At 43.2% G+C, this 14889-nt stretch overlaps 1 protein-coding gene across 6 annotated transcripts in view; it reads right to left on the bottom strand.

The window, feature by feature from the left end:
- Nucleotides 1-14889, bottom strand: part of TBC1D8 (TBC1 domain family member 8) — a 111925-nt gene that overhangs the window by 38523 nt on the left and 58513 nt on the right. For all 6 annotated transcript variants that reach the window (XM_019450839.2, XM_019450886.2, XM_019450960.2 and 3 more), the window contains 3 exons: nt 13794-13912; nt 8998-9226; nt 6054-6294 (listed from right to left, as the gene is read on the bottom strand). In XM_019450839.2, the coding sequence (XP_019306384.2) occupies nt 6054-6294; nt 8998-9226; nt 13794-13912 (589 nt within the window). The remainder of the gene's footprint in view (nt 1-6053; nt 6295-8997; nt 9227-13793; nt 13913-14889) is intronic.

Below are 14889 nucleotides of genomic sequence, written 5' to 3'. Positions count from 1 at the left end.
TGTGTTTCTCCAATGTGTGTTTACTTAAAACACCTTTCCTCAGCCTTCCCCCAAGAGCACTCCGGAAACAGAAGGACAACATTGCCCTGCAACATCTTAGGCTGGGTCCCCTGGGCACAGTGGCGGCATGATCGGCCCTCAGACAACAACCAGTAGTGTGGAGGTGGACTCAGCTGGTGCCTGCAGTGCCCCATTTCTCTGAAAATCCAGCCAACGGAGCCCCGACAGACCAGGGCCTCAACGACACCGGCATCCAGAAGGCTTTTTCACACTCAGGGCTCCTGCCTTTGTCCCGCCCCAGAGAGAGCCACCTAAATGACCTGCACAAGCTCAGGGCAGCTAGGGCTCTACAGGGTCGGGAGACGCAGGCCTTTCCTGGTGAGGTGGAAGCTGTTTGGGACTGCATGAGCCCCAAGAGATGTCAACTCTGAACTAGAATCACAAGGGCTGAAAGTTGAATAAATTACAGAATGAGCCTGGGAATTGTGAATAGGGACTCAGGAGAAGAGCAGAAAAGGGAGTGAATCTAGGCAGGAAAGGCCAAAGGTCTGACAAGCCAGGCTGGGGAGCTGAGAATCAGCCAGGCAACAGGGGATGAAGGCTTTTTTTTTTTTTTAATTTTTAAGGTTTATTATTATTATTATTATTATTATTATTATTATTATTATTTACTTGGGGAGGAGGGAACTAGGGAGGGACAGAAAGAGGGAGAGAATCCCAAGAAGATTCCACACTGCAGAGTCCAATGAGGGGCTCGAACTCATGAACCGTGAGATCATGACCTGAGCCGAAATCCAGAGCTTAACCAACTGAGCCACCCAGGCACCCCATGAGGATGAGGGCTTATTACTGAAGACATCAGCCCCCCTGGCAGCCACTGTTCACCTCTGGAAATTGCAGAAATACCTTACAACAAATCTTACAATAGCTTAGAATGAATCTCCATTTACTACAGTGCATTAACTGAGCTTCCCTCCAGTACTTTCCAGCCAGTCAATACAGATTTTAATGAAGATACTAATTCTGATTTATTGAAACCCATCACCTCACCAATATCCCACCCCCAAAATAGCTGGCCATACTGTTCTCAACCTATCACTCACAACATCAGTCTGGTTATTTTATGTTGTAAATTTCAGGACCAATCAATGCATTTGTTCTGCCCAACTCCTGAAAGCCCCTTCCCCAGCCTCAGTCACCCCCCCTCCCTGGATTCTGTTACTATACACCAGAATCCCTGATCCAGGCCCTCCTCTGTGCAGTGTGAGGGCTAGGCTAGGGGACTCTCCAGTTCTGCTGGCTCTAACTTATCTGACTGGTTCTGTTGTATGATGTACCATCCCACCCTCCTGGCTCCCACTGGAGTTCCAGCCCCACTCTGCTCTGTCCCCAAGTCCCATGGGAGTAAGCACAAGCAGTGAACATGACTAACCCATAATCAGATGGCTCACCACATTCGTGACCCCAAGGGCACCTTTCTAAAGCCCTTATCTGGGAAGGGAAGTGAAAATACATCAACAAAAGGGAGCCTGAGGAGCATTCCAGCACTTCTGATTGTGCCCTTAGCATCAAGAGACTGTTTTCCTCAACTTGAAAACCTGGGCTCTCTTGGCAGGATGTCAAGTTGACTGAGTCATTACCTGTTTATGTCCACAGGCCTATGTCTCCATGACAGAAAGCTACACGAGACCCGGCAAGCAACTGGTATGCAAGGACATGCCTTTCACTTTTGGAAGAAGTCACTCAAAGTGCAGTGACCAGCAAAACACACCACAGACCAGAATCCTGCCGTCCACGCTGGGGCCAGCCCTAGGCACCCATGGGTCCCCAGCAGCTCCACCACCAGCCACTGCCAGGGCTCCCTTTTGTCCTTTTCTCTCTCTTCTCCTTTCTACTTGTTTCTAGGACAGAAAGTAGAGGAAGGAGAGCCTTGTATAATGCACCTGAGTTCTGGAATGTGAATGGAAACTGTCCGTACTGATGAATTCTCTTCCAAAATGAATGAGTATACCAAAGGGTCTGAAGCGCTACAAACCTGCCATCCGCCTCTTCTTTCCCTATTTCTGCCCCAAGCCAAAATGCTGCATCTAGAAGTGGAGCCATGAAGGAACATCAGGAAATTTGTGAGCAGTCACCTGAGATCCCAATGCTCATGGAGCTGACCAGAACACACAAGGCTATTAGCTGGCCTCCTATTCCTAAAACCCAGCTGCAATTCACACACGTACACATCTGTGTGCAAAACCCACAGGAGAAGTGTTAAGTTCTAATGGGTGATTTATAGGAGCCCTTTAACAACTCCTACAACTGAGTTGTAGTAACTGATCTTTGTTGGACTAAAAAGACTCAGATACCAAACTACTATAGAGATACTTAAAGAAATATAGGAGGGACACCTGGGTGGCTCAGTCGGTTGAGTGTCTGACTTCTGCTCAGGTCATGATCTTGCAGTTGGTGAGTCCAGGCCCCACATCAGGCTCTGTGCCGACAGCTCAGAGCCTGGAGCCTACTTTGGATTCTGTGTCTCTCTCCCTCTCTCTCTGCCCCTCCCCTGCTCACGCTCTCTCTTTCTCTCAAAAATAAATAAACATTAAAAAAAATTCATATGGGGCACCTGAGTGGTTCAGCTGGTTAAGCGAAGTCTGACTTTGGCTCAGGTCGTGATCTCGTGGTTCATATGTTCAAGCCCCACGTCAGGCTCTGTGCGGACAGTTCAATGCCTAGAGCCTGCTTCAGATTCTGTGTCTCCCTCTCTCTGCTCCTCCCACGCTCATGCTCTGTCTCTCTCACTCTCTCTCAAAAATAAACATTAAAAAAAATTTTTTTTTAATTAAAAAAATATAAAAAGAAATATGGGAGAGCAGGGTGACCACTGTGCTGGACTGTCTTCTCTGGACCAGAGACAGAGCCAGAGATATAATGTGAAACCCGCAGGAGGCACAGGGAGGAGCTCAGGGCTGGGAGTCAGAAGACCCAAGGGCAGCAACCCAAGGTTCCCTTTTTGTAAGGGAGTGACAAGGAGCAGCATCCCCTCTTGCAAAGGAAGTGTCAGATTATCAGAGAGGACACAAAACCAAGTGAAATTAAATTCATTGGAGTTTTACCAAAAAGTGCACTTTTTGATTTTTGCCTTATTTTGTGACTATACATGATCAATTTATAACATATGCACATAGCAGGGGCTCTGAATTCTTGCTGAGTACATGTAAACTACAAACAAACACACCACCATTTAGAGACTATTAATTAGACCCATGTTCTCCCAGATGTTCAGAGAAAACAGTAAATGTGTCTAAAGAGTAACAGGAATGTTACAGTGGATTAAAAAAAAGATTTTGGGGTAGCGCTTGGGTGGCTCAGTTGGTTGAGCATCTGACTTCAGCTCAGGTCGTGATCTCACGGTTCGTGAGTTTGAGCCCCACATCGGACTCTCTGCTGTCAGCACAGAGCCCACCTCAGATCCTGTGTCCCCACCCCACCCCCCCGCCCCTCCCCCACTCATACTGTCTCTCTCAAAAATCAACAGTTTAAAAAAAATTTTTTTAAGGTTTTATTTTTTTATTTTTTTTAATATATGAAATTTATTGTCAAATTGGTTTCCATACAACACCCAGTGCTCATCCCAAAAGATGCCCCCCTTAATACCCATCACCCACCCTCCCCTCCCTCCCACCCCCCATCAACCCTCAGTTTGTTCTCAGTTTTTAAGAGTCTCTTATGCTTTGGCTCTCTCCCACTCTAACCTCTTTTTTTTTCTTTTTTTCCCTTCCCCTCCCCCATGGGTTCCTGTTAAGTTTCTCAGGATCCACATAAGAAAGAACACATATGGTATCTGTCTTTCTCTGTATGGCTTATTTCACTTAGCATAGCACTCTCCAGTTCCATCCACGTTGCTACAAAGGGCCATATTTCACTCTCTCTCATTGCCACGTAGTACTCCATTGTGTATATAAACCACAATTTCTTTATCCATTAAAGGCTTTTTTAATGACTGGACACAGAATGACACAGAACTACCCTATGATCTCATAATTCCACTTCTGGGTATATGCCCAAAAGTCATGAAAGCAGGAACTCGAACAGATATTTGCGCATACCTGCTCATAGCAGCATCATATATGATAGCTAAAAGGTAGAAACAACTTTGTGTCCATCGATACATGAATGGACAAACAAAATGTGGTATATACATACAATGGAGTATTACCTAGCCTTAGAAAGGAAAATAATTCTGACACAGGCTACAACATGGATGAACCTTAAGGAATTACACCTAAAGCCAGTCACAAAAAAACAAATACTGTAGGAGTCTACTTATATGAGGAACCACAAGAAGTCAAACTCAGAGACAGAAAGTAGAACGGTGGCTGCCAGGGGTTGGGGGAGGAGGGAATGGGGAGTTATTGCTTAATGGGGACGAAGTTTCAGTTTTGCAAGATGAAGAGTCCCAGGGTTGGATGGTGGGGATGGCTGCATAACAATGTGAATATACTTAACCATTTTTCAAGCATACGGTTCAGTGGTATTAAGGCAACAAATTTTAGGTTATGTGTATTGTATCATGTAACAAAAAAACTTGTTTAATGACTAATAGTATTCAAATAGCAGTGGTGATTCTATAATGATATCAAATATATCCATCCAGGACAGCATTTGACAGAAGGCTTATTCCTCAAAGGGTATCTTGGTATCAACTCTGCAGTTACCTGGTCTGACCCACCAAGTCAGAAATCACAGTCAAGCTCGAACACCACTGTTTAAATTTTAGATAATAAAGCTGAACTTCTTTAAAAGACTAATAATTCAGGGGCACCTGGGTGGCTCAGTCAGTTGAGTGTCCGACTCTCAATGTCAGCTCAAGTCATGATCTCACAGTTGTGAGAGATTGAGCCCCATGTCGGGGTCCATGCTGGATATAGACTCTGCTTGGGATTCTCTCTCTCCCTTTCCCTCTGCCTCTCTCCCCCACTTGCATGCCCACCCTTCCCTCTCTCTCTCTCAATAAATAAATAAATAAACAAATAATAAATAAATGAATAAATAAATAAAGTGACTAATAATTCAAGCAACTGCCTCAGACATCTCCGTAACTAGCATCAATTTGGGGCAAACCAATAATAAAGAATGCTACCTTACAGTATTACTAAGGCACATTTCTTTGTTTTTTTTTGTTTTTTTTTAAATGTTTATTTACTTTTGAGAGAGACAGAGACAGAATGAAAGTGGGTCAGGGCAGAGAGAGAGGGAGGCACAGAATCTGAAGCAGGCTCCAGGCTCCGAGCTGTCAGCACAAAGCCTGACCCGGGACTCGAACTCACGAGCTGTGAGATCATGACCTGAGCCGAAGTCAGACGCTCAACCAACTGAGCCACTTAGGCGCCCCTAAGGCACATTTCTAATGACAAACCAGTAACAAAAATAAATCTCATTGTCCTGAACACTTATTTCTACAAAGCGATTTCATATGGAAATATAACATTTCTTAATGTTCACTGATAAAACACAGTGTTGAATGGAATTCTACCATGAAGCTATTCATATTACATTGCCTAGAAGTAGTTTTTTATAAAAATCAGTTTCAAAATATCAGGGAAAAAAAAGCAGAATTGGATCCAGAAATCAAAGACTACTGCATAAAAAAAAAAAAAAAAAATTAGGGCGCCTGGGTGGCTCAGTCGGTTAAGCGTCCGACTTCGGCTCAGGTCATGACCCTGCGGTCCATGAGTTCAAGCCCCGCATCGGGCTCTGTGCTGACTGCTCAGGGCCTGGAGCTTGGAGCCTGTTTCGGATTCTGTGTCTCCCTCTCTCTCTGACCCTCCCCCATTCATGCTCTGTCTCTCTCTGCCTCAAAAATAAATACATGTTAAAAAAATTAAAAAAAAAAAATTAACAATCTCAGCCAATTATTATGTCACAATCATGATTAACAACATAGGAAAATCTGCATTTTGCCAAAGGGAAACTTAAATCTAGTACAACTAAGACTAACAAAGCCCATGTAAATGAAGCCACGGTCCCCCAGGTGAGAAACAACTGAAAACAGAAGTTCTTACCTCTTGGTGATCTGGCTTGGCTCCTGCAGGTCTGGGTCCAGGTCAAAGACCTCATTGTCCAGCAGCCTTCGAAGTGTCACATCGGCCAGCTGCTCCATGATCTTGAACACCTCATCAAGGTTCAGAAACATGGAGAAATCACGCTCCTTATTCTGTGTGGTGATTCGGATGGTGTCCGTCAGAAAGACGTTGGATGTTCTTTCTAATTTCTGGATATCAACCCAAGGGACTATAAGTTTAACTAGAGGGAAAAAAAGGCAAATACAGATTTTAACCTAACATTTGAGTCATACTTAAGTGTATCAACAAACAAGAGTCCAAGGCTTTCCTTAAGCTGAAATGCAAACACCTTTTAAACCAGAGCAGTAAAGAGGAAGCACAAAACTGGTTGACAGCTGTTTGTCAGAACCCAATTCATGTTTAATGGTTTTCTTAAAGATTTAAGTAAAATTTTCTAAGTTGCTGGCTACCGCACACATAGAGGGGACACTGTTCTGAAAACATGAAAACTTCAAAAACATTTAAACTTAAATATTTGAAAAATATGCAAAAGTTTCTCAATCTACATAATTTCTGGTTTCAAAGGCAGCATTCATGGCGTAAGCTATGAAAAAAAAGAAGTGCAAAAGAGGATTATTCATGATCTCGGATAGAGAAACAGGCTTAACATTTAGACTGTGTCAAATGACACAGTCTTAGGAGACACAGTACAAATTTTTATGGAATTCTTTTTAAAGTAATACAGTACAAACAGAACATTTTATAAACAAGTACTCTATTCTGGGAAATGTTTCCAATACAGTGGGTAGCCAGGCTAGCTTGCTAATGCAAATGGAGAAGGGACGATGCAACAACTTGAAATGATAAATGTTATCAAATATAGAAATTCTTTCTTTTTTTTTTTCCAAACTTACCCTAACAAAATTTGGCTTAGTGACCATGATCGATCAGTGTCAGAAGATAACTCATTTTCTTTTTCAAATCAAGGAGGGGATCATTAAGTGTTTCTATTTCTAACATTTCTTTCTGCTTATTCTGCAATAATGTTTTCAGTGCTTCAATAATTTAAAAGGCCACAGATCTTCTCAGGCTTGAGAAGAAACTGCTTCAGCTACTTCTAGTTGCTTTCACGTAAGTCTCTTACACAAACACACATAGACACTCTATAATCATCAACTTTCACTTCATTAAGCATCTACTCTGTGAAAGCCCTGCACTTAGAAAAAAGCTCAAATAGAGAAAACAGACATGTAAAATAAGCAACCACTAATTTGACAAAATCAAACAGAAACACAAACATGGTTTTGGGAAAGTCCCTGGAGGTGATAAAATCTGAACTGATTTTGAGGGGTGAACAGGAATTTCCAAACAGGCACAAGAACGGGGAAGAGAAAGAAATTAATTTTGAGAAGCATTTCAAGGGGCGCCTGGGTGGCTCTGTCGGTTGAGCACTGGAATCTTGATTTTGGCTCAGGTCACGATCCCAGGGTCGTGGGCCCAAGTTGGGCTCTGCACTGTGTGTGGAGCCTGCTTAAGATTTTCTCCCTCTGTCTCTCTCTCTCTCTCTCTCCTTCTGTTCCTCTCCTCTTCTCATGTTCTCTAAATAAAATTTAAAAATTTTTTTGAGAAGTATTTTAGAAAGTACAAGAATAAGGATCATCAAGATTAGGTCAGAGTACACGAGGGTGGGGAAAGGCTATGTACGCAGAGTGTATGTACTGGAGCATCAGACTGAGGCTGGCAGCGTGAGAAAGAGAAGTGATGACCCTGTGCAGGAAGCTGGTTCAGCAAAATTCAAGAGGAGCCCTTCCCACTGGTTAAACTTGAAATGTAAACTTAAATGCAGGAAGAAAAAAAAAATTCTGCATATAAACACACACACACACACATATATATATATATATATATATATATATATATATATACACTCATTATATATATATATTATATATACTCATTGTACTCATATAAACACACACACACACACATATATATATATACACACTCAGTTTATATACACACAGCTTCCATCCTGCATGGGTGCTTGAAACAGTATTTGGTTCCAAAAGAAGTTTCAGTGGGAATGACTTTTTTAAAATTCAATATACAATTGACACTTGTGGCTTTTCTTTTCTTACCTGGGAATTCCATCATCTAGCATGGCAATGGTCAGTGGATAAATGTGCGAAAAGTTAATTACTACCTGAATCTCAAGTGGACCCAGGTGAAGAATTCCTTCTGGTTCCAAGGAACAACTGTATATCTTGCTAGTTACTCTTCCGGGAGCAGTCATAACCTTCAGGGCTGGGAATTTTTAATTTTTTTTTAAATGTTTTTATTTATTTTTGAGAGAAAGAGACAAAGTGCTAGTGGGTGAGGGGCAGAGAGAGAGGAAGACACAGAATCCAAAGTAGCTCCAGGCTCTGAGCTGTAAGCACAGAGTCCAATGTGGGGCTTGAACTCACAAACCATGAGATCATGACCTGAGCCAAAGTCAGAGGCTTAACCAACTGAGCCACCCCAGGCTGGGAATTTTTTACATGCTCCCCAACCCCGCCCCCCCACCGGCCCCCGTTCATCTTAAGAAATAACACGTTCCACTCCTTTAGAAGTACTGGGGCCATCAGTTTTAACAACGTGTTTTCAGAATAAGATAAAGAAAAAAACCTGCAGGAGCTATATGAAGTGAGCTACACAGAAATGTTTAAGGCAATAGAAAAAATGAATTCTCACAAAATCAAAGCCCCTTAAGGGTAGCAGTATATATCAATATAATTGTCTGCACAAGTCATTTGGAAGTTAATCAAGTATCACTTATTATCATCTCAACTACTCATTTAAATCTTCTGTTCTCTAACTCTTCATCTTGTCTCAGGACAGCACAAGCATCCCGAGGGTCAACTTCATCTGTGAACGCCCAAATCGCTCCAAATGCCTCACTTACGTTCCTTGCCCAGGAAGAAGGAGTAGAAGCAGAGGTGGTTGATGCTGAGGTACAGCCAGCCTTGGCGGGGAACCCTGCCCTTCCAGCAGCAGCAGGAGTAATAGGTGACCAGCTTCTCCGCCTCCGGGAAGTTGAACCTGGCTTCGAACTTTACCAAGGCCTCTCGGAACTTCTCCGGCTCTTCTTCCTGCTCAGCAAGCCTGCTACTTGTCTCCTCAGCAATCAGAGCCTGCCACACAGAAAGATACAGGTCCCCTCGTTAGTGTAAGGGACGAGGGGAGGGACAGGCAGAAGCAGGGACAGCTGAGCACAGGCACCTAAGGAGTCTGCACTGCTCAACAACAGACATGCAGGGTGGAGGAGAGAAGTTCATCACACTGTCCACCACCCAGAAACATGGCCACACTCAAGGGGGTGGGGGGAGGGGAATGAGCTGGGAGGTAGAAAACCCAAGAACAAGTCTCTCACTTGGCCACTTACCAGCCCTGAGGCTTTGGACAAATCACTGACTTCTAAGCCTGAGTTTTCTAACAAATTACTATTTTATACCTCCCTGTTCTACCTACAGGAACAGGATGATCAAATTATTGGCTCCAGCATGAACCCAGTGCATCAACTTTAACGAACCACCCAAGTTTGAGTTATAAGTTAGTTGTTTTTAAAAGGCTAATGAATGTCGGGGCGCCTGGGTGGCTCAGTCAGTTAAGCATCTGACTTCAGTTCAGGTCATGATCTCACAGCGTGTGAGTTCGAGCCCCACATCGGGCTCTGTGCTGACAGCTCAGAGCCTGGAGCCTGCTTCAGATGCTGTGTCTCCCTCTCTCTCTGCCCCTTCCCTGCTCACACTCTGTCTCTGTCTCTCTCTCTCTCAAAACTAAACATTAAAAAAAAAGCTAATGAATGTCTTCCTCCTTAGATTCAAAAATTTTAGTACAAAGCCAACAGGTGCCTATCTGTGTGACATCTGACACCTTTCACTACCACTAAATATTCTACAGTCTTCTAAGGTAGAAAAGGAGTTATGTTGGCCAAGGTTGTAAACACCTCCAAAGCACTCAGGTGCACGAAGAGGCAAGACAGAAAAGAAAACATCTAAATGTACAACAGCTTTGCCAACAACAAGTAACAGCAAGGATCCTTTCTAAGTCTGGGGTAAGGCTATGGAAGTGTCTAACATAAGCTTGTGGCCTGTTCCTAAGGGGTGACAACTCGCTGACAAGATCAGAATTCTGATTCCCCACATTCTTGTATTTCATGAAAGGCTAGGTCCCTTAAGACAAAGCCACTTTTGGGGCAAAGCTACCATACCCTAGACTTTATAAGAGATTTTAGAAAATTATTTAGAAAACCTGAGAGTTTCTATTAAAGTAAGAATTATTTTTAAAATGAATCTGAAGGTTGATAAAATTTCAAGTGCTTTTCATTTCATTATGTTTTTCTTCTTTCCCAAATTTTATTTAACCAGACATTATAAAATAGAAAAGTTATAAGAAGTATGAATAATTTTAAAGGCATATGAATGGGGCACCTGGGTGGCTCAGTCAGTTAATCATCCAACTCTTCATTTTGGATCAGGTCATGATCTTGCTGTTGAGGAATTTGAGCCCCACATTGGGCTCCATGCTGGCAGTGTGGAGCCTGCTTAGGATTCTCTCTCTCTGTCCCTTCCCCACTCACTTGCTCTCTCTGTCCCTCTCTCAAAATCAATAAACTTAAAAAAAAAAAAAATTAAAAAAAAGAAGCATACGTAATATAGGGGCACCTGGGTGGCTCAGTTGGTTGAGCATCTGATTCTTGATTTCAGCTCAGGTCATGATCTCCTGGTTTGTGGGATCGAGCCCTACATCAGGCTCAGTGCTGACAGTGTGGAGAATGCTTGGGATTGTCCCACTCTCCCATTGTCTCTGCCCCCACTCTCAAAATAAATAAACATTTTTTTAAAGTGTATCTAATATATAAAGCTCTGGACCATGAGGTATGAAGGGGATTTTAGGAAGGCTCTACAGCAAAGAGTCATGGATCCACTGGCTCCAGAGGCAGCCACAATGGTGGCTGTACAGACTCCTGACTTCTGTGGATTATTGCAGTGTCTGGTAACCAGCACAGCTCAAACCACAGGGATTTCTTTAAAGCTTCAGAGAGTAGCCAACTGTTCAGGATAGGAGTGGGAAAGCCTCAGTTTCTAATTCCTTTGGATCTTCCCAGAGGAAATGGAGAACCACCACTACATGTGGTGGCCCCAAAGGTATAACCCCATCTCAGACCACAAGAACCCCTCCATCCCCAGCCCCTGATCCAGACCAGCAGCCTCCCTCGGACTGTTTTTGTTTTGGTTTGGTTTTTGCTTTTTTAAGGCCTTTTAGCTTTGATGTGCAGGGGATCAGACTACACCATCCCAAAATACACCTCTTTGGCATAAGAATTATTCTGAAAACAACTGAGAAACAGCAGACACCAAAAGGGCTCTCTGCCCTCCTCCACTATTTGTCTAAAACAAGGATATCAATTCCCATTTGTGAAGGTATCTCCCTCTCCTGTGCCAGGAAGAGGAGGGTAACTCTAGACTCTGACCAGTGCTGAGAGGGTAACAAACCTCACAAAAATAGCCCTTCTCTTCCTTTCATTTCCCCCTACACATTTAATTTACCTTCCCACAGTGTGCCACCCCTGGAAGCCAAATTCTTCTTTGTCCTGTCACTTCTCTACAAACATATGGCTCTTTGTTAAGATGCTGTATAAGCCCTACATTCTAACTACCTTTTTGAGTTACTCATCACTGAGTTAGTTTCCCCCTGTGCATGCATACTGCACGTGTTGATAAACTGGTTTTCTCATTAATTTGACTTTTGTCGGTTTAATCTCCAGGCCATGGGAGGAGAACCTAGGACAGTAGAGGGAAGGTTGCTTCCTCCTCTACAGAAGATTTCCTAAAGCCACTGTAGCAGAAATGAAATTTCCTTCCTCCAAATTAAAAGGAGAAACCCTAAATCAAAGAACCACCACAAGCTACGTTAGACTAAGGAGAAGGGAGATAAGTGTAAAAAATTACCATGAAATGGGCATTTCTGTAGCTAAGCCCCAGTGTGAGCTGACCCAGGGAACCAAGCTAGTCAGCTGAACCAAGCAAAGATGGTAACCCATGGGCTAGGTATGTCCCCACCACAGCCTGGGTCCACCTGCCAACTGCACAGGCCAAAGGTGACACTAAGAGGATACCTGCCTGGATTCAGGAGACCTTTGGTTTCCACCTGGCCCCACAAGTATTCCTGATGCCCAGAGGAAAAGAATACTTCTGTTTTTGTCCCTATAAAATCAATAATTCACTTTGATGCCCTTTACTAAAAGCTGAAGCACTCAGGGTGTTAAAAAGACAAACTTTTGAAGAGAAAACAAAACAAAACAAAACAAAATCAATGGTCTGGGATATTTTACCCTCAAGGAGGAAAACTATTACAGGCTAACATGTTAAAATGTTTAATAAGAGATAACCTCAGAATGAGAAACAGTCTCTCCCTGCCTGAGAGGGCTTTTATTTATGTTTTTTTAATGTTTATTTTTGAGAGAGAGACAGAGTGTGAGTGGAGGAGGGGAGGGGCAGGGAGAGAGGGAGACACAGAAACTGAAGCAGGCTCCAGGCTCTGAGCTGTCAGCACAGAGCCTGATGTGGGGCTCGAACTCATGAACCGTGAGATCATGATCTAAGCCAAAGTTAGACAACCCACTAAGCCACTCAGGCACCCCTACGTGATAGGGCTTTTAAAACATTGGTTACCGGGGCGCCTGGGTGGCTCGGTCGGTTAAGCGGCCGACTTCGGCTCAAGTCATGATCTCGCGGTCCGTGAGTTCGAGCCCCGCGTCGGGCTCTGTGCTGACGGCTCAGAGCCTGGAGCCTGTTTCAGATTCTGTGTCTCCCTCTCTCTCTGACCCTCCCCCGTTCATGCTCTGTCTCTCTCTGTCTCAAAAATAAATAAACGTTTAAAAAAAATCTTTTAAAAAACATTGGTTACCAATCATGTTATTGCAATGACAGTTATAGAAAATATAACTTACAGGAGATATTAACAGATACCTCCCAAAATATTCCTCTCTTGCTTCTCAAAATATAATTGGTTTTAATTCCATTTAATTAACATATTTCAAAAACAAACAGCCACTTTGAGGAAGAGGAAAGTGCCAGGTCCAACAAAATACAGTGACAAGCTGTCACAACTGCAAAAAGGAGGGAACAGCTAATTTAAGGAGTCAAATAACAGGGGAATCTGGGTGGCTCAGTCAATTAAGTATCCGACTTCAGCTCAGGTCACGATCTCTTGGTTTGAGGGTTCGAGCCCCACATCAGGCTCTCTGCTGACAGCTCAGAGCCTGGAGCCTGCTTCAGATTCTGTGTCTCCTCTCTCTCCACCCCTCTCCTGCTCACACTCTATCTCTCTCTCAACAATAAACATTAAAAAAAAAGGAGTCAAATAATATTTTTTGCTCTGTAAATACATAAATCATAGCATTTTTTTTTCCTAAGACAAAAGAGGACCTTTCACTTTTTGTAAAGGTTAACAAAAACTTAGGCCTGAGAATGATGTGTGGATCTTTAAATTTCAGGTGTATTTTGCCCAACTGTCTGCAAAGTTTGACAGGTGACAAGTCTAACTCCTTTGACTGTGTATTAAAAGCTAAGATGTTCAGTTACAGTGGAGAAAACTTCAAACCTGGTCAAAAACGCTACAATGGCCAAAACATTATATGGAAGTTTGTAAGAAAGACGGGGAAATGAGGAGAAGCATTTCAATCAAAGGACCTACCTTTACCTTCCCTTTGACAAAGCTGGCAATGTCATCTTTATTATCAAAGACCGACAAAGTATGGAGGAGATTTTGCTCCAGCCAGTCCCAGTGCTGGTTTATTTCCTCTAATGTTGCACCTGGATTAGAACAGAGAAAGATGCTAAGGTTAAAAGTAACTCCTAGCACATGAACTCATTTGCCAAATATTATGAATGCTGTGTTTGTTATTAAAACACCTCGGTTTCTCACATCCTGGGCCACAGCAGACTTGGAAGGCCCCCTCCTTCGGAGACACGGTCTCCCTCACCACAGCACTGGGATTTGCAAACACCTGTCCACTGCCACATGGATGAGCCAGGTGACCAATCAGGTCACTCTTGGGATTGCTATGCGGACATTCCTGCCAGCCTCACTGATGCATGGACTTCCTACCACATCCACTCAAGGGATGGAAACATTTATAATTACGCAGCCATTCTGGGGGAAACAAGCCCCAGGAAGCAGGCCAATTCTGAACAGTCTCACATGGTTTATTTACCTTGTGTGAACAGGGATCCCTCAAGAGGGACCTCAGCCCAGGTTCACAGAGGAAAGAGCCTCTTGAGAAAGCGCTGCAGGTTGCCCAAGGGTGTCGCCACTTGCAACAGGCACCATTAAATACAGCAACAACCTAGGAAATCTCCAGGTTTACCCATCTATACTTCGTATCATTCACAACCATATCCATTAAGAACATTCATAAAAAGAGGTTGTATAATGCATGCTAAAAAACACAGAAAGTTAAGTCCTATATAGCAAGTTAATTTCTTTCAAAGTCAATTAAAAAAAAAACAACACTCCATTACTGAAGCATTAGGCAACACTGTTACCAAAAAGCTTAGTTATTTTAGTATTTCCTCTCAAGGAGCCTCTTAGTACTCTCCATTAGACAACGAGCACCTTGATACGGTGACCATGACAGCTCCTAGTGAAGGACCTGGCACACAGCACGTGCTCCAAAAAGTCCCCTGACTTGAAGCAAGCATGGTCCTGGACAAGAAAAGGCACATGTGCATCAGGTGTGTGTAGAACGGAAACAGATACAACGCCCAGCTAAGAGGATCAGATTTCCCAA

The sequence above is a fragment of the Panthera pardus genome, unplaced genomic scaffold (genome assembly GCF_024362965.1).
Source record: "Panthera pardus isolate Hobbes unplaced genomic scaffold, ASM2436296v1 HiC_scaffold_25, whole genome shotgun sequence".
Lineage (NCBI taxonomy): Eukaryota > Metazoa > Chordata > Mammalia > Carnivora > Felidae > Panthera > Panthera pardus.
This window is presented reverse-complemented; position numbering and strand designations above follow the sequence as displayed.